General features: G+C 52.0%; 1 protein-coding gene across 4 annotated transcripts in view; it reads left to right on the forward strand.

Annotated features, from left to right (window-relative positions):
• Positions 1–21,935, forward strand: part of ZNF618 (zinc finger protein 618) — a 132,738-nt gene extending 110,803 nt beyond the window's left edge. For 3 of the 4 annotated variants that reach the window (XM_048325115.1, XM_048325117.1, XM_048325114.1), the window contains 4 exons: positions 2,489–2,533; positions 6,923–7,000; positions 12,234–12,335; positions 13,111–21,935. In XM_048325115.1, the coding sequence (XP_048181072.1) occupies positions 2,489–2,533; positions 6,923–7,000; positions 12,234–12,335; positions 13,111–14,624 (1,739 nt within the window). In that variant the 3' untranslated portion in view covers positions 14,625–21,935. The remainder of the gene's footprint in view (positions 1–2,488; positions 2,534–6,922; positions 7,001–12,233; positions 12,336–13,110) is intronic. The other variant, XM_048325116.1, reaches the window with a different exon arrangement.
• Positions 21,936–23,704: the final 1,769 nt, after the last annotated feature.

Here is a 23,704-nt window from a genome sequence, read left to right on the forward strand (position 1 = left end):
CTCATCTGTGGTTGGTTTGTGACTGCTACAAGTCTCCGTGGAGCTGGGAGAGCCAATGGCCAAGTTTGAGGAGTGAGGAAAAGGGGAAGGGGGAGTTGTTCTGTGAGCTCCCACTTTGTGCACAGCACTGGGAGTGCTGATGGTGGGGCAACACAATTGCACAAATAGACAGAGCTGCATTTTCCAAGCTGCCTGAAGTTCTGTGCTCAGAAGAAGGGTCAGCAGCTGAGGGCAGTTCTCACCAGGAGAGTGAGAGTCACACAGGGAGAGGTTCAGTTAAGAAAGTGTCACTTTGCTTGGTTGCATAAATAAGTCACTGTGTCCACTGGGCATTTGTGTGCAATTGAGGTTTCTAGGAATGAACTGTTTATTTCTGGTGCCACATTCATTTAAGCTGTTCCAGACTTCTCATGTTGAACAGGCAACTTGTAGACAGGAAGAAATATATCTGAGTTAAAACAACCACTCAGCAGCCAGTCCCTGTGGGTGATGTCCTGCCAATTGCTCCAGAGTGCTGGGATACCAGGGAAGAATTGAGGCAATCCATATGAAAGCACTGAGGCAAGGAGCACTCGGCAGAACTGGGACACACAGCCAGGGATAGGACTGGGGACTGCAGGCTGCAAGCACAGACACTGCGCTGGGGCTGGGCAGGGCATGGCCAGAAGGGTCCCCGAGAGAACAGAATGTGGGCAGAAAAACCTGAACTCTCATTTTGCCTGGAGAATCTGTGGGGGGAAAGATTACAAGTTCCCAGTGCAAGGTGATTTAGCGTTAATCATTCAAACTCTGGCATTTCTATCATTGTTGCCTGGATAGGTGGCTTTAGTGGAAGTGACTGTGCTGTAGCAGGGACGTGACAGTGCATGGAGGAAAAATTGTCCCATTATAAATATGAAGACCAGAAAAATCCTAAGAGTCTTCCTTCACATAAACTAGTGTTGTACTGAGTACCCGAACTGCTGTTTCAGACTGACAGTGGCTTCCATGTGAGTAGGAAGGCAAGCATAACGAGGACACTGTGTCAGCACTTCTGGCTGGAGAGCAGCCAGAGGTGGTGCTGAGAATTCCTTGGGCTGTTTGAAGTGCTCTGTGCCACTGCTGGGCTCTGTGCCTGCTCCACATCAGGTTCTGTTCTGGGGGGACAATCAAGTTGGGGTTTGCCCTTCAAAAGCTCCCGTGCTGCTGCAAGAGCCCTGGAGTGCTTGGAGCCACGGACGGTGCCGTGGGCACCCACTGAGTGAGCTTTGGCAGGGCACTTCCCAGAGCAAGGGCCAAGGACACACAGAATGGTGCCTGGAGGAGCCTGCCCTGTTCAGCTGCTCAGCAGGGCCAGGTGAGGGACTTGTTTTAGTGAAGATCTTGCCCCAGGTACCGAGCTCAGCAGCTGCAGGAGCACCCAGAGCACTGCTGGGTGATCACAGCGTGTTAAGAGATCAGCAGCATTCCGTATCCAGCTGGTGCCTCCCATGCATCCCCTCTCCTCAGCACTGTCTGGTCATGTCTTTGCCAAGCATCATCCATGCCTTCATCTCCATTCCTTACTGGCTGGCCCTGCCACCTGGAGCCCTGTTCAGCAGCTCAGGTCCTCAGCACGTTGGGATGTCCAGCAGGAAGGCTCACTGTGCTTGACCCATGCAGTTCACGAGGGCAGTTTTCCTTCCAAGGAAACCAAGCCAGGTCTGTCAGAGAGCCCCGAGAGCCTCAGCCACGGATGTGCCAGCTCACAGCCTTGGACCTGGGGCCCTTCTGGAAATGCTCTGAGTCCATGACTGAATATTTAACACTAATGATTTCTGCCCCTCTGCAGGGGTCTGACCCTAAAGGACCTCACCCGGGAGCTGTAGGAAACCACACGTGGTCTGAGGTGCTGGGGGTCGCTGGTTCTGCCCCAGGGCACTGGGGACTGGATGCAGACAGCTCCTGGGTGCCCAAGGGGCACCCAGCATCCAGTTTTCAGGCACACCTTACAGAGAGGCAAGGCAAGGTGTGCTGCGTGGGAAATGTGCATTCTCAGCCTGCAGTAACTGCGCTGCTTAGGAACTCTCTCCTTTGGCATCCAGGGAGGCTGGAACACCCTGGTTTTCCTTCCCAGCTTCAGTTTAAAGAAGCTGCATGGTGGAACTGGGAATTTGCATCTGCAGCACCAAAGAGAGCCTTTGTAAAGGGTTTCTTGCCTCCGTGGCTTTTCTTTGCTGGCCTCCCCCCTTTTTTCCATTGCTGTAGCACTGGGTGTGTGTTAAAGTCTCTGGACGTTTTAAATTGGACGGGAAAGATGCAGAACCCTGGCCATGAGAAACTGAGCAAGGGAGAGAAAATTCACAGCTGGACATGTTGGATTTTGTGGTAAATGGAGCTCCCATCCTGCCCTGGATAACTCTGGAAGTGTGGAGTAGGGATAAGGAGCAAGGAACAGATAGGCAGAGCTGTGAAGAATGCAGCGAGGTCTCTGCCAGTCTCAATATTTAAATCTCTTTCTTTTTTGCAGAAACCGCAAGTCCCCTGATTTCAAATCCTTTCCCGCTTTTACAAAGTAAGTGTGATGGATGTCTGTGGTGCAAAAGGCAGGCACTGCCCTCCTGCAGCCCTGCTGCCCTGCCCTCTGAGCAATTTTCATCAATAAATGGTTTTTTTATTAGGAGTCCAGGTGTCAAAGATAAAATGCCTCACTTCTGCGGCTCTGGTGTCAGATTTAAATGCAACACAAATCCTCCAGGGTGTTTCCATGCAGTCTGGGGCTGCCAAATCGCTTCGTGTTCGGTCTTCAGGGAGTTTGTTGTGAATGTTCTGAAACCAAGATTTGAAAATGAACCCATATTTAAGTTACATTTACACAGAGAAAAACCTGTCATCGTGGCTCAGCTCAGTAAACACCTGCACAGAGCCAGGTCCCTGTGGCCTGGGAGCACGGGTGAGAAACAGGCAGCGAGCAGGAGGGGAGGGAGAGCAGGTCTGGGATGGGTGCACAGGTGGTCTCTGCTGGAGGTTCTGCCCTTTGGCTTTGATGCTTTCAGCAGGTGGGGCTTCTTCCTTTGCCTTCCAGGGTGTTTGGTTTCTGCTCGGCTTGCATTGGGATTTGAGGGGGATTTTCAGTCTGTGCCAGCCTGGTGATGCAGGGCAGCCCTGAATGCTGCACCCTGAGCAGGGCCACAGGAAGGGAGGACAGGTGTTCTTCCTCCTCTTACAAAGCTGAGAGGGAAGCAAGGGCTTTATTGAGAACACAAGTTCGTGTGGGAAGAGAAATCCAATTAATGCCAAGCCTTTTGACAAGGGTGGTGAATTTGGGACTCCCTTTTCCAAACATGCTCCAGAGCACCTTGTTGTCTCTTACTGTCTGAGCTGGCTGGAAGTGACAGAAGTTCTGTTTTCAAGAAACTTCCACTGATTTTGGGGTGTGCTAGTGTTTTTGTAGGAGCCTGCTGCTGGTTCTCCTGCCTTGTTTCAAGGGTTTGTGTCAAAGGGAAGGTGCAGTTACGCTGTTAGTGAAGCTAATGCCAGTGGAAACGTTGGGTGGAAATGCTGAGGAGTTTTCCTCACAGTTGTTGTGCATTTGTTTTTCTCCAAGATGTGGACAGAAGTGTTGAAATGTGGGGCTTTTCTGCTGAGGAAAGAGCAGCCGGGGGGGCTGTCCCTGCTGAGCCACAGTGACACCCTGCTGGGTGTCTGTCACTCTGCACAAGCACCTCAGGGCACTTGCTGTTGGAACTTTCTGTTAAAGCTCTCAACTCCTGTTCACTCCTGGCTTCAGACCAGGCTCTGCTATTTTCCCTGGCTTAGATGTGGCAATGAGAGTTAACATGGGAATTAGAGTGATTTATTTAACCTAAGCACAGGCACTGGTTTTCCTCTGCCTTGGCTCACACAGCTGCTGCCTTGCTCTGGGGCCTTGCTCACTGGGTAAAGCACTAATAAAAGTGTCTAATTATAGCCTTGGGGAAAGATGTTTTAAATTGTGCAACCAGATGTGAGCATTAGTTCTGTGTGGCTCAGGACACTGAAGAGGTTTCAACAGCTGCTGGTTGAAACCTTCTCTCAGAGGACACCTCCACGAGCACAAGGGGCTTGTGTGGGCAGCACAGAGGGGCCCCAGCTGCCCTGGTACCATCACCAGCTGGGAGCAGAAGGACAGGTTTGCTGGGGGAAGCACCCAAGGGGGGACCTGGGGGCCCTTTGCCGAGCTCAGCCCACCTGAAGGCAACAGAGTGGATGCATAAACCTAAGCCTGAGTAAGGAAGAGCTGAAATTCCCCATGGGAAGGACGAGCAGAGGTCCTGCAGTGGCAGGGGGGCTGCGCTCCCAGGAAGGAGAATGGGGCACAGGTGGGGCTCACATGGGTGTGCAGAGCACTTTTGACAACTTTTCCAGTTTAAGTTGCAGGAGAAATCAAAGGGAGGAGGATTTACCAGCTCAGGTGAGCAGTTCTTTTCCAGCAGTGACTTTTCCCTGGTTTGGGATACAGATTGCTTCTTTCTCCTCTCCACCTTGCAGATCCCTCTTCCTCTTCTAGCTCTGGCACATCCCACCCTCCTTCCAGCCAGCCTGACTGTTCCCAGCTCTGCACTGTGGAGCATGAGGGGCTCAGGAGCTGAAAGCTCAGCAGTGTGAGGGTTGAGAGAGCTCTGGGAAGAAAAGTGAGCTCATTCATTCCCACAGGGATTCTGCACATCTTCCCAAGCATCCCTTCCCTTGGTCCTGGGAAATACTTTGGAATTGTTGGGTGAATTTAAATTTTATGCTTAGTTTTAATGTGAACTCATTTTCATTTGTGGTGAACTTAGACTTCCGTGTGTCTTTGTCTCAGAATTATTTAGAAAATGCTTTGGCATTTTCAGAATGTGAAGTCAGCTTTTGGAAGTAGGTGGTGATTTTTTTTCCAAAGTTGGACATTTCTGGAGCAGAACAGAAGGGGCAGCTTTCAGAATTGAGAGGAAGTTCAAATGGCACACGAGAGCTGCCGTTGTCCAGGGGACTGCAGGGTGACACGTGCAGCCTTGCTGCAGCACTGGGAGTACAGCAGGGGCTGTCCTCCCCTCTGGTGGAGGGGCAGGGGCTCCAGGAGAGCAGAGGGGCAGAGAGAGGGGCTCACACAGCTCCTCTGACCTGCCAGGGGCCTGGCAGCAGCAGGCAGCAGGCTCTTGGAAGTGTGACTGCTTTCAATAGATGAATCACACGTTAATTTTGATGCTGGTTTGAGATGTTTCCATCTGAGCAGTCTGGGCTCCATGAGCAGAGGTGTGTCTGTAACACAGGTCACTGACATTGATGTACGAACCCAAGAGGGATGGTTTGCACCCACAGGGAGCCTTCTCCTCTCTGACAACTAAAAATAAGCCTGAACAATTAGATTGCATTGTACCTCTTGTGGCATTTTACCACATGTACTTCACTGCTGATGGTTTCAGCAGAGACAGCCAGTCCCTGTTAATTCCCAAGGCCTGAAATCCCTGTGTGCCACTCAGCTGCCCAAGTCTTCTCTCTTTTTCACAAGCACAGTTACTTAGGTACTGTGTTCCCAACCTTCCATGCCACGGCAAAGCCCAGGAGCAGCATCACAAGCAAACAGTGAGTGAAAGCATTGAGTACAACTCTGGGCAGAGCTGGCTCCATCATTTCAGAGGCTGTAGGCTCTGTGGGAAAGGTTTAACCTCACAGCATGAAAGTACAGCTTATACAGACTGTTCATGCTCTCTTTTATGTTTTTCCTCACGGATTCCTGTAGCCTTGAGGTGGATTCTGGGGTTTGCTACCTCAGATAGATTTCTCACAGGGTATAGGCAGGCTTGTGCTTCCCTGGGTTTTGGTTCTTCCATCCTGTGTGCTGGTGCTTCTGCTTATTCATTGATACAGAATATGTTTTTTGCTTTGAACTTAGATCTAGACTTCTGAAATATTGTAGCAACAGACCTTGCTCCGTGTGTGTGCCAGGCATTTGTATCCGAAATTGTTAATGTGCCAAATGTGTTTGTCCGTTCTGCTGCCCCAGTGTGAGAGGGGGCAGTGCTGGTGTGGCTGCAGGGCCAGAGGCAAACTGCAATATTGCCAGATCCCAGCACCATAGTTCAAGATCACATCTGTCAGCCACTGCACTCTACTGATACTGTTAAACAGACAACTGCAAACATTTGCTGTTAGGTTAATTCAGTGGAAAAAATGCACTTTCAACATAGAAAAGGGCTAAACGTATCTTGCAGCTCACGAGGGGGCTCTGCACCCAGCTCTTTCCTCGCTCCAGCTCATCCACATTGCTCTGGCACATGGCTCTCCTGCTCTGCTCTCAGCCTTCAGGCACAGCCCTGGTTCCTGTGCTTCTTGCCCTCCACCTCTGCTTCCCTGGCGTCCTGCTGCCACCCAGCCCTGTGACACTCACCAGTCCCTGGTCTCACTGCGCTTGGTGACAGCCACAAAGCCTCAGCTGAGTTCCCCCATGGCACTGCTCCACCCCCAGCTTCTGACTACAGCACTTGTCACAAGCCGGTGCTCCTTGTCTCACTCAGGAAAGGCAGCAGAGACTGGAATTTGACAGAACTGGATGTAAAATAAATTCACCAGGCTTTGCTCACAGGCTCTAAAATAGCAGGGATGTGCTCAAGGCAGGCTGCACAGAGCAGGCCCCGGCCGGTGGGCAGCCTCCCGAAGAAATCCTTGTGCAGATCCCTGAGATGCCCACACAGGGCAGCAGGTGCTTCCCCTTGTGCTCTGCCTGTGCCCCCGGCCATGGAGTGCAGCAGGAGGAGGCTGCCCAGCCCAGCCCAGCCCAGCCCAGCCCAGCCCAGGAGGCAGAGCCGTGCCCGGCCCTATCCCGCTCCCTGCGGAGCTGCTGTGCCAGGGACACGGCCCCGCAGCTGTACACACTGAGGTATGCACCTGTGCTGCTTCCCTGCAGACTCTGTGTAATTCTTCTGAACTGATTTCTCCCAAACAGAGCCTTACACCTGTGGAGCTTGTGGAATCCAGTTCCAGTTTTATAACAATCTCCTGGAGCACATGCAGTCCCACGCAGGTAAGCTGGGCACTTCGACTCGCTGCAAGCAGAGAATTAAATTCTGTGCTGCTGCCTGGTGCTGACCCCGATGTGTGTCCATAGGGTCCTCAGTGCTCCCCATTCCCACAGCCCCAGTCATTTCACCTGCAACAAACAAAGTCACCCCTCAAAGGCTGGAGCACATAGGCTCAGGCTGTATTGTGAATATCGCTCCTTTCCGTAGGGAGAGAGGGAATGTGCCATGCTAGCTCAGAGCCCATCACACTCCTCATTGGCTTTGTCCAGAGAATCCTCATTGCATAAACTCCTACAGCAGGTTAAATCCCGCCTTGTGCCAAAGGGGTGGCTCTCATGGAAGCAAACAAACCAAAAACATTCGCAGGGCAGCAGAGCCTTTGCCCACACGAGTCCTGTCCTGTGCTTGTGTCTCCTGGAGTTCTGCAGAGGACTGAAATGTGTTCTTGGAAGAAGAATTTGCCATTTCAGCAGTTGCCTCTCAGCTACCTACAAATGAGAATTCTTAGGAATCATTCCAGTGCTTTGTTTCTAAGTCATTGGTTTTGTTTCATGTCTTGATACATAAGAGACAGTTTTAAAATTTCAAAGCCAAAGCTGTTTCAAAGACAGCATTCAATATATTCAAAAATGCAGAAACAGAATTAATTTTATATTGGCAGATTTTTTTTTCTTTTTTTTTTTTCTCCTCTTGAATAAAAATTCAAGTGAACTAACACAGTTTTAAGAACAATTAAATCCCCTTTGACAGACCTGTATTCTCCAAAAGACGGCTGCTCAGTTGAGATGCAGATGCAGTGCAGGCCCTGAGGAGAGTGGCACAGGAGGACAAGAGGCTTGAGGAAAAGCATATTTTCCATTCTGTAACAATAATGTTAATCAAAGTTCTTATCTTGCTCTCTATTTTAGTTCCAGTCCTAATTGTAATAGTGTCACCTGAGTTCTTCATCCATGAGGTTCCTCTATTCCATTTCAGTTCCTGTTGGCAAATCTTAGTGCAGGCTCTGTGTGTTGTTCAGCAGCTACTTTATTTATCATCTCTATAATGTTACAAAGAGGCTTTTGGAGCGCTTTGTGAGCAGAAGGTGTGAGTTTGTGTTTCTGTTAGAGCACGGGGCATTCCTGTGGAGTAATGGGACTGTGTTACCCCGAGGATCAGTGGAGCTCTGCCCTGGCAGGGCTGCCCTCACTCCCTGGCCTTGGGTCTGTCCTTTCTGGTTGTCTATGGCAGTTCCTGCTGCCTCCACACTGTGTCCTGAGCATCCTGTTCTTGCTCTGGGCTCTGGCGCTGAAATGCAGCATTTTGAGTTGCAGCTCTGGGTGACACTGAGTACAGGGGCTGAGGTGTCCAAGGAGACAAGGGCAGCTCACTGGCAGGGTTGAGCTGTTGCAAGTTTTAAGCAAGTGCTGCCTGCAGCTTCTTCCTTCTCTCTTCTTTACAAGTGACCCACGGGGGTGGTGCTGAGGGCTCCCTGTGAGGGTGGGCAGGCCCTGGCACAGGGTGCCCAGAGCAGCTGGGGCTGCCCCTGGATCCCTGGCAGTGTCCAAGGCCAGGCTGGACATTGGGGCTTGGAGCAGCCTGGGACAGTGGGAGGTGTCCCTGCCCATGGCAGGGCTGGCACTGGATGGGCTGTAAGGTCCCTTCCAACCCAAACCAGTCTGTGGTCCTGTGATCTTTCACCTGGGTTACTCTGGCCACAGAAAAGGGCTGGAGGGAGCAGTGTCTGCGGTCTGGCTCCTGTCACGTCAGCAGAGCTCTGTGAATGGGTAATTCCCCTCTGCCCAGCTCTGGATTACTCTTGGTAAACTCTGTTTTCTCATTGTTCCCTGCTGTGTTTGCAAGTCCCTTCCTCTGCCTGGCTGCCTCCTCCTGAAGTCTCACTGGTGCAATGACAGTGAGTGTGTCCCTGTCTTCTTCAGCTGCTTTCTGCAGGTGCCACCAAGGCTGTGCCCTGTGAAAGCCACTGTCCCCTCCCGTGGCATCTCTGGGTGTGGTGCTTGGCAGCCCTGTGCTCACCCCTCTCCCCTTCCTCCACGTGTGCAGCCGGAGCGAGCGGGCGGCATTTGCTGCTATGGGATGAGGGCAAAGCCAAAGGAGAGGCAGGAGAACTGCGGCCAGCATTGGTGGGTGTCGAGCTCTGGGTGTTCTGTGTCAGCAGACAGCAGGGAAGGCACACAGGGCCTGCAGTTGCCCTGGCAGCACTTCGTTCCTGCAGTCTGACAGGAGGTGAGGTGAGGGTCGGTCTCTTCTTGCAAGGAACAACTGACGAGGACAGGAGGGAAACAGCCTTAAGTTGTGCCAGGGGAGCTTTAGATTAGAAGGGTTCTCAAGCACCCCGAGCCCAGGGCAGGGGTGGAGTCACCATGCCTGGAAATGCTCAAAGAGCATGCGGATGTGGCACCTGGGGACATGGGTCGGTGGTGAATGTGGTGCTGGGCTGGGCTGATGGTTGGACTGAATGATCTTGGAGGTCTTTTCCAACCTAAACAAGGCTATGATTCTGGGCTTTCCATATCCAAGCAACAGCATTGCCTCAGCATCTCTGGGAGTGCAGGGACTCGGCAGTGTCAGCAGAACTGGTGGCACAGGAGGCGCAGACTGGGGACAAGGCATGGCAGTGCTTTATCCCTGGTTCAGGGAATGTTTCACTGTGGGGATGCAGAGAGCCAAGGAGCCTGTATGGGTCAAATGCTCCCTCAGTTCATGTGTTCAGGAGCCCAGTTTGGTTTGTCCTGTCGAATGCAAAGGGCTGATCTCTTCCAGTGGCTCTGCTGCCTCCCCTGGACCCCTCTCACAAGGGACAGAAGCCAGGGAACGTGCTGCTGGCCTCCAGGAGCAAAATCAGGGACATACTGGCACTTGAGTCATTCAGAGGGCTGAGCCCGGAGGCTGGAAGGTAATAAGAGAGATTATAGCTTCATAAAGCAGCTACACAGTGAGAAGAAGCAATTAGAATGTAAATTGGGTGCTGAAAGGCAGAAATAGAACAGCAGAACACCAGGCAGAGGAATTTGTTCTGTAATTACACTGAACAATATACAGCTTTGACTCCCTTTAGAGTATTTTGTTCAGGTCAAGTGCTGCTATATAATGCCCTTCCTACAATCTAGGCCTAAAAAAACAAAAGGAGGACTAGGCTGAACCTGGATTAAAGGATTGGAGGCATGAAGAAAAATTAAAGAACCATGATCTGTGTAGTTCACAGACTGCCTGATAAGGAAGATGAGGCTGAAATGTACAAATCTCATTAATGCCACACTGAATGCCAGCAGGTATTTGTATATAATAAATCCCCTATTATCAGGAAATAGATAAAAGAGTTACGGTGAGGAAATACAGAGGGTTTCTCCCCTACCCATCCCTCACCAAGACAAGGAAGGCCTGAACTGTGAGCAAAGTTAGCAGGCAACATCCAACATTTTCCTTTGCCCACCCAAGGTGCTTGGAGTTGAGGACACTGGTGACATTGGTTCAAGAGCAATTAGTCTGGCAGGTGCTGGGGGACAGCTGATGTGTCACACCTGGTCACTGGTGCTCTCTGGGGCACCTCATGCTCTTCACAGCTCTGCAAAGCCCAACCTGTGGCTGCAGCCTGAGCATGGCAGTGCTCCCCGGGCACCCAGCGTGGCCAGGGAGCTCCCTGGGCACACACAGGCCCCAGGCAGGCCCAAAGGCTGCCCTGGGTCTCTCATGTCCCAGGTTGCTCTGAGGTGTTGACCGAGCCTGTGCCAGTGCAGTGCCCACAGATAACTGAGCAGCCTGTGCCTGTCGAGGGGCAGGGAAGGGCAGAGCTGCTCGCACTGGAGAGGCCTTGTAAGGAGGAGAGCACTGGAGCTCCATCACACCCCTGCTGGTCTCCCTGCTCTGCCAGGGCACTGGCACACATGGAGGAGAGCAGCTCTCCCCTCTCGTGTATGTCCTGGCCCCCCAGAGCAGCCTGGCAGAGCTGTGGGTGCCTCAAGGCACTGCTCACAGCACAGGGCAGGGTCACTGCACTCTGTGCTGGTGTCCCCAGGCTGCAGGGGCTGTCCCCTGAGCTGGGCAGCCTCCACTCCCCATAAAATCAGTGGAGAGTCAGTGACTCCAGGTGAGTTCAGACCACGGTGATTCTTACTCCACAAGAGGATCCAGTTCTGCCTGAGTGGATGGGTGGCACCCCCGAGTGTAAAAGGAGCCCTAATGGGCCACCTCAAAGAGAGGTGTGTCTGACAGAGGTCCAGAATTAGGTGAGATGCGTCCAACTGTGATGAGCAAATGACCTGTTCTGTTTTCTTTGATTTCCATCCTTCTGCTCAGCCTGGTCATCAGTCTCTCCATCTTTCTGCTTCCTCTTCCAGCCCATTTCACTGTGCACTGTAATGTTCCTTCACAGCCTGTTTCACAGCACCATTTCATACTGAAGCATCCTAAGAACTAGAAAATTTCCTCTGGAGGGTGGGGAGAGGGTCTTGGGGCACAGGAGAGGAAAGAACACGGATACAATACAGAATTTACTGACCTTGCCTGCATTTCCTTACAAGATCCCATCAGACTGGCAGCCAAAGTGGTCGGCCCAGGTCCACACACAGAAATGGGAGCACGAACACAAAGACTTTGGGGGCACTTGGTGTCTGCAGCCTCAGGGTAGGGTGGTCTTTGGTCACACTCCAGCGACTTTGGCTTTGTGTTTGCAGTCTGAGGCAGCAATGAGAGCCCCAGAGGAGCTGGGCCCTGGCTCTTCACGGAGAAGAAACCAGATCTGAAGACTGCAATGAGACCCTTAGATCCAGAGGAGCTGAGCACAGCTTGAAAACCAAAGTGCTTCCCGGAGAGAACAGGGCAGCCACCTGCAGAGCAGGAAGAGGCAGTGAGGGAACAGAAGGACTAGTGTCCTTTCCACCTCATTTCGGAAGCAAATGAATGGCCCAAGTCAGGCTGAGCTTCCATTCCTGCGGGTGTGCAGCTGCAGCTCCTCAGGAGACATTCTTCAGGGTGCGCTGGTGGCATCCACGTCCTGGTGCACAGAAAGACACGTGGCACATTTCAGGCACATTTTGGGAAGTGACAGGTTGTGAGTCCAAAGACAGTTTCGGGGTCCCTGAGGGTGCTGTGCCAGCTCACTGAAAGCCACAGAGTGTGGTAGGTAATTGTCCCCTTAGTTAAAGGAACCCTACGTAAATGCTGAGCAGTTTCCCTTTCTTTGTGCTTTAAGCATTATTTTGTGCTTTTAACCCCTCCCTGTCTCTTGCCTCACAGCTGACAATGAGAACAACATTGCCTCCAGCCAGCCCAGGTCACCTCTCCCCGTGGTTGAAGAGAAGTGGAAACCACAGCTCCAAAGAAATAACGCCAACAACAGTACGTAGCAGCTCTTCAGTCTGTCCCTGTGCAACAGGTGCCTCAGGGTGCAGCAGTGATGGGCACTGCACAAGGCCCTTGTCCTCACCGAATTGTGTTTGATTTCATCCTTAATTCGTGTCCTGCCCGGCAGAGCAGAGCACCCCTTCCCACTACAGGAGTGCAACAAAGAACCCCGGGGTGGTTGGAAAGGTTTGTGAGGAGGATGCATTTGGTAATTCCTGAAAGAAGGTAACTTCTGATCCAAGGTCAGACTTCCTGGCCTGGAGTTAAAAAACTAATCCAGGCATCGTGCTGTGACATAGGCACAGGCTGCCCAGAGCAGCTGTGACTGCCCCTGGATCCCTGGCAGTGTCCAAGGCCAGGCTGGACATTGGGGCTTGGAGCAGCCTGGGACAATGGGAGGTGCCCCTGCCCATGGCAGGGGTGGAACTGGATGGGTTTTAAGGTCCCTTCCAACCCAATCCATTCCATGATTCTGTGATTTGATGTCCATCTTTCCACCTGGGCTGAGCTGTGACCATCCCCACACCAGGGACAGGATGCAGATCAGCTCCCTGCTGCTCTGAGCAAGAGCAGGGCCTGTCTCTGGAGGTTCCTCTGTCCGGAAACCTTGGGGGAACAACTCCAAGGTTGGGGTTGTCTCTTCCATCATCTGGGCTTGTTCTGCCTCTTTGGGGGTCTCTGAGAATTGTTTTGTGCCTTGCCCCCAGCTCTCTCCTGCTGCAGAGGTGCTGATCTGGTCCTTTCTGTGCCCGCTTGTGTTTCCCTGCAGCGTCGGCCAGCGGCTCCGTGGGGAACAGCGCGATCCCGGAGAAGGAGCGGCAGAACATCGCCGAGAGGCTGCTGCGGGTGATGTGCACCGACCTCGGGGCGCTCAGCGTGGTCAGCGGCAAGGAGTTCATCAAGCTGGCGCAGACGCTGGTGGACAGCGGCGCTCGCTACGGTGCCTTCTCCGTCACCGAGATCCTGGGCAACTTCAACACCCTGGCTCTGAAGCACCTGCCTCGGATGTACAACCAGGTGAAGGTGAAAGTCACCTGCGCCCTGGGCAGCAACGCCTGCCTCGGCATCGGGGTCACCTGCCACTCGCAGAGCGTCGGCCCCGACTCCTGCTACATCCTCACCGCCTACCAGGTGGAAGGCAACCACATCAAGAGCTACGTCCTGGGCATTAAGGGTGTAGACCTTCGAGACAATGGTGATTTTATCCACCACTGGGTGCAGAACGTGCTGTCGGAGTTTGTGATGTCGGAGATCAGGACGGTGTACGTGACAGACTGCAAGGTCAACTCCTCGGCGTTCTCCAAGGCGGGCATGTGCCTGCGCTGCTCGGCCTGTGCCTTGAACTCGGTGGTGCAGAGCGTGCTCAACAAGAGAACACTACAGGCTCGCAACATGCACGAGGTGATCGAGCTCCTGAATGTCTGTGAAGACCTGGCAGGGTCCACGGGCCTCTCAAAGGAGACCTTTGGCTCCCTGGAAGAGACCTCCCCGCCGCCCTGCTGGAACTCGGTCACCGACTCCCTGCTGCTCGTCCACGAGCGCTACGAGCAGATCTGCGAGTTCTACAGCAGGGCCAAGAAGATGAACCTCATCCAAAACCTGAACAAACACCTGCTCAGCAACCTGGCAGCCATCCTGGCGCCGGTGAAACAGGCCGTGATCGAGCTGAGCAACGAGAGCCGGCCCACGCTGCAGCTGGTGCTGCCCACCTACGTCAAACTGGAGAAACTGTTCACTTCCAAAGCCAACGATGCTGGCGTGGTCAGCAAACTCTGTCACCTCTTCTTGGAGGCGCTGAAGGAGAACTTCAAAGTTCACTCGGCACACAAGGTAGCCATGATCTTGGACCCTCAGCAGAAGCTGCGGCCCGTCCCGCCCTACCAGCATGAAGAGATCATTGGCAAGGTCTGCGAGCTGATCAATGAGGTGAAAGAGTCCTGGGCAGAAGAAACAGAATTTGAACCTTCAACCAAGAAGCCTCGTGCAGCAGGGGAGGCCACAGCAGCTCAGGAAGAAGATTGGTTCGGGAAAAATGAAGTCTATGATTATTTGCAAGAACCTCTCTTCCAGGCCACCCCTGACCTGTTTCAGTACTGGTCGTGTGTTACCCAAAAGCATACAAAACTAGCCAAGCTGGCCTTTTGGCTCTTAGCAGTGCCTGCTGTGGGTGCCAGGAGCGAATGTGTAAATATGTGTGAGCAGGCGCTCTTGATCAAAAGGAGGCGGCTACTCAGTCCAGAAGACATGAACAAACTCATGTTTTTGAAGTCCAACATGCTTTAAGACTGTCTTTAATTAAAACAAAACTTTAAAACACTGTTCCAAACAAAGAAAAAGAAATTTAAGTTCTAAACACTGTGGACCTCATTATGAATGCCCCTGGAAACCAAGTGCTTTTTTATATATATATAAAAATATAAATATATATAAAATTAAGTTTGAAAGGAAAGCTGAGCACGGGAGAGAGACAGCCCTCTGCCAGGAACGTGCTGCTTTCCATAGATAGTGTGTGGACTTGACAGACTTTCTAATGTTTTCAAGTGGGCAGACGAATGGGAGGCTGATGTTCTAAAGTCTTCAGGCAGCTGAGATCTAAAGTGACTTGAAGTTTCTTTTGTTTCTCCTCCACCCCACCTTTCCTCTTGTCCCCTGGGCCATCTTGCCATGGATAATCAGACTCCATTGACCAGTTCTGCACTGGACTTTGCTCCTTTGAATAACTGTACACCTTGAGGGCACTTGGCTGCAGCCTTCTTGGCACGGTGCACGAATCAGGGCAGCTGTGTTCCGTCAACACCGGTATCTTTAGAAATCAGGAAGGGAGGCTTTAAGGTTTTTGATTTTTAATTTTATTTTTAATCTTTACATATCCTTTTTTATCCAAAAACCAAAAGTTACTCCTCTGTCTCTACTCCCAGTTTTGAGTTTGACATGGCAGCAAGTGATTATAAGTTTGATTTCAAACTGAGAGAAATGGTTCATGGCAGAAGCTGTCAGTAGTTGTTACGTTTCTTGGCTTTGTATTTTTTTACAGCAGAACTTCTTTTCTGAACTCCCGGTGTTAATTAGCTTTTCTGTGAATTTTGTACATCAGGTGTTCTCAAACTTGTTCTAGAGTAGCCTATTTGCAGTTAAATAATATTCTTATGGGAACCACAGCAGTTGTTTATGTGGCAAAGCCTAGAAACCAGGAAAAGCAAATGGTGACAGCACAGGTGGCTATGGGCCACCAGTGAGCTCGCCAGGTCTGCCAGAGAACCCTCATACCTAAAGTTTTTTGTTAAAAAAGTGTCTCAGTGACACGCAAACCACCCTTCCCAAGGCCAAGGGCAAACCAAGGTGTATGATTTTTCAGGGGAACAAAGCTCACCAGTTTTGTCAAACTGGGGTTTGAAGGAAGCTTAGAGAAGTGCATGGGCTCAAAGATCCTTCTGAATGTAAGTGCTCCTGACTGAGTGCAAAGAATATCTTCCCATTTTTGTTTGGAATGGTTTCCTCTAGTGGCACGAATGTCTTTTTGATACCTACAGTGCATTACACTACTTGTTCTGTTGCTGACCTGTTCTGGCCAGGAAGGCCACGGGCCCCGAAACGTTCACACGTAACTGGCTCACCCCAAATGCAATTCGAGATCCCCATAACCCCAAACCGTCTCAGTCACTCTGCTGTCCCCAAGGCCAGAGCTCCTGCAGGCACAGCTCCTGGGCTGCTGGACAGGCTCTGTCAGGTTTGGTGCCTCTTGGACAATTCCCAGCCTCTGGTGCCAAACTGTGCATTTTTCACCCCTGGGACTTGTCTCCTGGAGGAACACTGCAGCAAATTCTCGTTTTTTTCAGCCGTCTCTCCTGCTTCCAGGAGCTCTGGAGCTGCAGTCCCAGTGGCATGGGAGGGTCAGGAGGAGGGACTGGCCTGCTGGGAGCAGCTGGAGCCCCTCAGCAGCACTGAAGGGGAGTTTGCTGCTGGCTGAAAGTGCAGGGGGAGACTGGGGGCCCTCTCTGAAGTGCTGCTGCTGACCAGATGTTAAACCAGGATCCCACCTACCCAGCTCTGCTGTAAGAGAAGGTGCAAGTTCCAAGACATGAGAGATAGCAAACCCAATCTTTCAGGCTTTGCGTGCAGATGCCTTGAACCTCACGGGCACTCCCTGATGCCTGCACTGCCACGGGACTCAGGGGCACAGTTTGCACGCTGGACCCTTCCCCACGCCAGGCTCATGAGGACAGACCTTGGCACCAGCTCTCTTGCCCTTTCCAGCCGCTTCAGCCTTCCATTGCCTTGAGGCTGGTGTTTGGGTTGACCTCTCAGCACTGTTACTGCCACCAGGCCAAAACCATTGTCTCCCCAAATGTTCAGTTTTTGCCTAAAGCACACAGCCTGCCACATGAACAGGAGCTGCCAAGGCAGAGGCTCTTGGACACCTGATTTCCCTGGCAGTGGCTGCTGGAGGGGTTGGCTGTGAGGCCAGCTTTCCTTCTTGCTGGTTTTGTTTTCTCCTGTACAAATCCTGCTTGCCCAGCCACCAGCTGGGCCCATGGCAGCACAGCAGTTTGCAGGGCAGGAGAAACACGTGACAAACAAAAATGAACCCTAAGTGAGATGTGTGCCCAACAGCAGGAAAACTTGGCTGGTGCATGTCCCCAAAGCAGGATTAGCTGGGGGCACAGAGGGCACCACACAGCTCAGCTGATGGTGCAGGGATCAGGACTGGCAGTTCCTTCTCCTAATGGCACATCACGCCTTTTTGTGTGGTTCACCTGAGAGCTCTGTGATGCTCAGGGGAACGTGCAAAGCCCTTGCATTCCTTTGGAAAGACAGCTCCAACCCCCAGCCCTCCTTTGCTAAGGGACACGTAGATGATTTCTGTGGGGTTTGCAAACTCGGGCTCGTCTTGTCTGTGCGAGGCATTGAGGGTGGGAAGTGGGCAAGGTAGAGTTAGCCCAGCTGTAAGTCCCTGGAACTGAGAATGGGGTAAACTGCAGGGAACTGTGCCCAGCAGTGAGCAGGACTGTGGTGCAGAGTCAGGACATGCAGGCAGGAAGGGCGCAGCACCCCTACCTCCCATCCCACCTCCCCTTTTCCTTCTCACACTGTGGGTTTGGCACCAGACTTGGGGTTTTCTTGTGGTGCTGACCAAAGAGAGGGATGGACTGGCCTTCTCCCCCATCCCAAAAACTGCCCCTCCAAGGCAACTTCGGTTGTAGTTGCACTAATGATGGATGTTAAGCAGTGATGTCGGGTAGATGAGATTCTCCCAAAGACTTAAAAACTCAACAGCTGGAAAAGCAAGAGAAAACCTGAAGGCCTAAAATGGAGCATTCTCAGAAGTGGGTGAGGAGAGGAGCTGCTTGGGCAGCCCCTTCTCCAGAGACTCGGTGGAAGAAGGTGCAGCTTTTCCTGACTGGAACACGGCTGCAGGTGCTCAGCTCAGAGGAGCTGTTCCTGCTGGGTCTGCTCTCTTTCTCTGGTCACTTAGGCTTCAGTAAAAGCAGAGAAGCACATCCGTAGCACATGTATTTACCTTAAATGCCAAGCTTTTGCTCCTCTTCCTCCTTCCTTCTTCAAGGCTTGAATTCACATTCTAAGGAGCAAAAATACTTGACCATGGTCTGAAATTGGGAAGTTCTTGTTTGCCAGGTTGCTCCAACCCCAGCTGCTCTGTTCCTGCTCTGTGGAGCAGCAGGGCTGTTGTAGGAGCACTGCTGGTCCTGGGGTGGGAGACTGCACAGGAGAGGCTCTGAGTTTGGCCAGGGCTATTGTGAGGTTCTGCTCTCTTCCAGCTGGGGGGAGAAGTCCTCAGAACTGGGATCACCCTCTGGTGGGTCATGTTGGGAATTTGCCTTCTGCTTGTTGTTTTCCTTTAATCTCCCATGTGAAATGTGCCAGGATGCAGAAATGGTGTGTGGCCTCCAGGCATTTACCTGTTCCTGCTGCTGACTTTGCAGACTTCTCTGACTCCACAATTTGCTTTGGGAGCGTTCTGACCTGCAGGTGGGGAACAAGCACCACCAGGTGAACTCTAAGAGGGAAGGGCCTGTCTGAATGTCCTTGTTGCTGAAGAGAGTGGGATAGAGGCAGAGCTCTTCAGGAGGTTGTTTCTGTGTGGGTGCAGCAGCCAGGTCAGGAAGGATTTGTCTCCTGTGTCTCTCAGTAGGCAGTGGTTGTGGTTGTGTTTGGCTTGCAGGATGGACTTGGTGTCTCACACCTGGGTCGAGTTGAGGTGGAGGTGAACTTCCCTTTCTGTCCAAGCTCTCTGTCTGTGCTAAGGAAACTGCTTTGGCTGGATTTGAACTGCTGCAAAACTTTCTGTGAAAGCTGACTGTGGGCTCAGGTTTTGTCTAACTCAGTTGTTCATTCATTGCTGGTTAAGCCAGTTTAACCTTGAGCTGAACTGGTTTAAGCGTCCACACAAACCACCTGCACTGGTTTATCTGTGCTTGCTGGGCAGAGGTGATGTCCAGCAGCAGCTCAGGGAGTCATGGCCCTCATGTGAATTTAGCAAATGAATTTGCAGCAGATGCTCTCAAAACTTGGGAATGACTGAAAATAGAGGGGAAACACTTCTAGAAATGGCTTGAGCTCTAAATGGTGGCGTTGGGAGTGTTCAGTGAGATGGCTCAGGTGAGTTGGGTGGTTTTTCTCCAACTGGCTGCAATAACCCAGAAAGTTTAGCATGGGAAGGAATTACCAAAAACGTTTGTGTTGGTGGCCGAGTCTGCTCAGAGGGGCAAGTTCCACTGTGGCCATGGTGAGCATAGGACAGGGGACTGGACCCTCCTGCTGCTCCCACAGTGTCCTGGGCATTTCTAGGCAGCAACATGTTACCAATGAACCAAAAGGCATTAAAAGAGCAGCCAGGAAGGTGTTGCAAGGCTGGGAGTGCTGCTCTGTGCTGAGGAAAGGCTTGGATCTCTGCACCTCTCTGGCTGAGGGAGAGGCAGGAGCTCCTGTGAGCATTCACACAGGAAGGGACGAGTTGTTCCCTATGGAGTAGTGAGGAGTAATGGGGGGAAAATAAAAAAGATACTAAAGGCAGATTCTGGGAAACCTCTTCGAGGGGAGAACTCTGTTCCTCTGGGAGGAGGGGAATGTGTTTTGAGCCCTGTCACTGAAGACGAGGCTGCAGAGTGGAGCTCACTCCATGAGACATGAGGCTGGGCCTTGCCAAGAGAACAGGAACTGGGTGTAGAGGTGGGAAGTGCCAGGTTCCTGCCCAGAACCCTCCAGGCGGGTTCCCAGAACCTTTTCCTCCCCATCCTCCCACCCCTCACCAGCACCAAGCCCTTCCCAGCTCTCAGTATATCCATTAGCTGGGTTCCATCCTGGAGGGAGGCAGCACAGGGGGAACCGCCAGTCAAGGAGCAAATGTCCTGCCAGGCCTTACCCTGCCGAGGTGGGGGAGAGTGTTCAATGTTTTGCTGCTTCTGCTGAGCTTTTGCTGTGCTACACCGTGATCTCGGGTCCGTGGGATCCCTTGGGAATGCCCAGAACCGCTGGCCGAGCCCCGTGCCCCGTGTCAGATGTGAAGCTGTCACTGTAGCAATAAGAACTCCCTGTTCCCGTGTGGGGGGCCTGTCCCCGTGCCACGGCTCTGTCACCTCCCTGGGGCTCCGGGAAGCGTCCCTGAGCAAAGCGCGGGGCCCAGCTCAGCCCCGTGTGGGACAGGCCTGGAGACAGTCTGCTTACGCTAGGCCAGAAATGGTGAACCAATGACAGTGGGTTGCCCTGAAATTTAATTTTATCTCTTGAATGTTTGTGGGATTTCTGTTTAATTTCGGGTTTAGTTTGGCTGCTTAGTTAAGGTTTGTTTCCTGTTAAGAGTCCTTTGTTTGTAACTCGACGGGAGAGTTTTGCTCACATAGACAACGGTGTATCCATAGACCCTGAGGGGTTCCTCATCCTTAGGCAGCTGAATTGGAATTTTTAGCTCCTGAAACAAGGAATGATGACTGGCAGGATTTTCTGTAGCATCCCTGACAGCGGGACCTGGGTGAGCAGCTCAGCCTTAACAATGGGAATATTGTAGGGTGGAGCTGATGAGCACAGACGTGTCCAACCCTTGCTTTTTACAACCAAAGTCCCTTAAAAAGACACTTCCAGCCTCACTGGCCTTGAATCCTTGTTCTCACCTCACGGCGGTTCTCGTGGAGTCTCCGCAGTGTCTGTGGATAGGCTGGGGTTGTTTTTTCCAGCAAGCTGCAGGGTGGGAGAGGGAATAACTTTTCCCCTTGCTGTGTAGAAGGATCTTCCCACTCAAGGAGGGAGAAGTGTTCTGGAAGGAGCAGCAGTCTTAGGAGCTGTTTTCCATGGTCCCTTGAAACTTACTGGTACTTTAATACTCCTTTTTTTGAATCCTTTAAAGGCAAGCTGGTAGTGGATGAGCTGCACAGTGGTGACAGGTGACAGCCCAGGCTGTCAGTGGGGGGAACGCTCTGCCCAGGCCGTGAGGATTGTGGTCCACGCCGTAGCCAGACAGTGTCATGGTGACAACCAAACATCGGGAGGTCCTTGTTGGCAGCCAGTCTGAAAAGAGAAGCTGTTCCTCGCTCGTACGTTCCATTTCCCAAACCTCCTCCTGGGAGCTGAATTCTTGTTTCATCAGGCAAAGGATTTAATGTTCTCCTGGCCCTCCTGGCCCTCCCTGCCCTCAGTAACTCGTGTGCATTTCCTTCCTTTCTGTAGATGCAGATGTTCTAGGCAATACCACAGAGCACCCGCGCTGCGAGTGCGACCATGTCATCTTAAAAAATACAAAAAAAATATACAAAAAATATACAAAAAATATCTTTTTTAGGCCAGAGTTTTCTACAGGTATTAATGAATATTTTTCTTAATCCTTATAAGTTTTATGTGTTTAATATTTCTTAATACCGGTAGCATTAATTTATACTTTTGTAGCAACACAATATTTTTATAAACCGCCACCGCTGGCTTTGTCTTCATAACGGGAAACGTGCGGGCAGCTGGCCCCGCGCTGTACCATGTACTGTATTTAAAAGGTTATCTAATGTCACACTTGCTGTGTTAATAAACAAAACAAAACCTGTTTGAAGTCTCATGTATTGTTGGTGTGGATCAAATGACTCACTAGAGAGCAATATTGCACGGGGTTGAGTTGCTGATTTTCATTGTGATATGCGAACGCTTGAGGCCAACTCAAGTTCTGAGGTTTTTGGTTTTGTTTTTTTTTTTCTTTTTAGGATTTTGTTTTGGTTTTGTTTTGGGTTTTTTTTTCAGCTAAATAAATTCAGTGCTGTTTGAAACTTAGACTGACGTCAAATTAAAAGGATTATTAAAGAAAAAAAAAATCAAGGTGTTTAAATGTTGCTGTTTTTACAAGTCTGTTGCTGTCTGAATGGAAATATTCCACGAGAGAGGAGGAATAGTTCCACTTAGCTTCCAAAGGGGCCGAGCGCTCCAGGCCAGAGCTCGGTTATTTGGAAATACCTTAGAGACATGTTTCTGCAACATTCTTTTCAGAATTGATGCCAAGGCAGAAGACAAACTGTAACTGTAAGAAAGCATCCGTTGCTTGAGGATTTTCATGTCAGTGTTGTATTTATGGTTTTACAATAAAACAACCTTTAGGAAAAAAAAGTGTCTGGGGTTTTCTATATTTTCTGTATTTCAAGCTTGTGACTGGGACAGTGCTGATGTGCTGTCCCACAGGAGGGAAAACATCCATGGAAGTGACCTGGATCCCAGCAGTGGTGTCTGATGGATCCCACAGAATCACAGAATGGGTTGGGTTGGAAAGGACCTGAAAGCCCATCCAGTGCCACCCCTGCCATGGGCAGGGACACCTCCCACTGTCCCAGGCTGCTCCAAGCCCCAATGTCCAGCCTGGCCTTGGGCACTGCCAGGGATCCAGGGGCAGCCCCAGCTGCTCTGGGCACCCTGTGCCAGGGCCTGCCCACCCTCCCAGGGAACAATTCCTTCCCAATCTCCCATCCAGCCCTGCCCTCTGGCAGTTCACAGCCCTATGAACTTGGCAGCAGGAGAACACCACAGCCCTTGGACACCCAGAGCTCTCCCTGGAGCATTTCCCAGAGCATCCTCTGTCCCACACTCAGCTGCCGGGGCCGTGAGCTGCTCCTGTCTCTCTGGGGGATGTTTGTGTGCAGCAAAAAGGCCCCGAAACCCTCGGTTTGGGGCTGTCCCTTGGGTTTGGGGTCACCCCACCAGGAGGTTCCGCCCAGCTGGGTGTTTGTGCTGGGCAGCCTGAACGCCAGTGCCAGGCTCTGCTCGGGGATTCCGCCTGTACCAGCAGATCCAGCTGGGATTGGTTTCACCCAGGGGAACAGAGGCTTTAGGGTGCTGGGTGGGCACTGGGCTCCTCCCCAGGACAAGGCCCTTGGCAGCTGCTCGTGGTGAGAGCCCAAAGGGGCACAAGGATCTGGGCTCAGAAGCCTGACTGCACCAGGCACGGGGGGTCACAGGGACGTGCTGGTCAGGGGGCACTGGGAATTAGGACTGGGACTTGCTGATGCTCTCTGGAGCTCCAGGACCCACCTCCAAATGAACCAGAAACCACCAAAGAGGTGATGGAGGCAGCAGCTGTTGGTTCTCCATGGCACATTTGCCAGCCTGAGGGTGATTATGAAGATTAACAGCAGAGTAACTGTGCGTTCCCACTCGGGTGATCGATGAGCTGCGACGCCTCCTGTTGCTGAGTGCTGCAGTGCTTGGGGAATCTTTTTTTAAATTGCATCAGTTGTAAGTCACAGCAAATTAACAGATTCTATTTAAGTGCCCAGAACATCCGTTCTCCGCTCGAGGAGCTGACTTGGGGAACACGTGCTGTGTGCTCGATGTGCGGCACAAGGGGTGTTCCTGGGTCAGAGCTGTGCCAGCAGCAGTGGGGACCCTGCCCTTGGCATGGTTAACTGGGAGAGATGTCCCTGAGTGAGTTAACTGGGGGGAGATGCCCCTGAACTGGGCTCCAGGAGAGCACCCAGGCGTGGGAGTGCCCCAGTGGGGAGGGAGCTCCCAACCTGCAGGTGCTCTGTCTGCTCAGGGGACACCCACTCCTGGTGGTCTGGCACTGCCTGGGCACTGCCCATGTGGGGAGGGACTGACCCCCTGGCAGTGGTACCAGGGCAGAGCATCCTGTTCACCCCCAGGCACCCAAGGGCAGACAGAAACTGGTTACAAGAGGCGGCTCCAAGGCTGATGCTGGCACGAAGGGTCAGCTCATCCTGAGGGGTCACCTCATCCTGGACCATCTTTGTGGGAAGATTCCTGTGGCACAGACCCGTGGTGGCGCTTTTCCAGCTTTCAGGGTGCTGAAGGAGGACAGCAGCTACAAAGGGCACAGCAGAGAGTTTGCTTCAATCAGATTTATTTCAATTGGGTGCTTTGCATAA

Source organism: Corvus hawaiiensis, chromosome 21, assembly GCF_020740725.1.
Source record: "Corvus hawaiiensis isolate bCorHaw1 chromosome 21, bCorHaw1.pri.cur, whole genome shotgun sequence".
NCBI classification, from domain to species: Eukaryota; Metazoa; Chordata; class Aves; order Passeriformes; family Corvidae; genus Corvus; species Corvus hawaiiensis.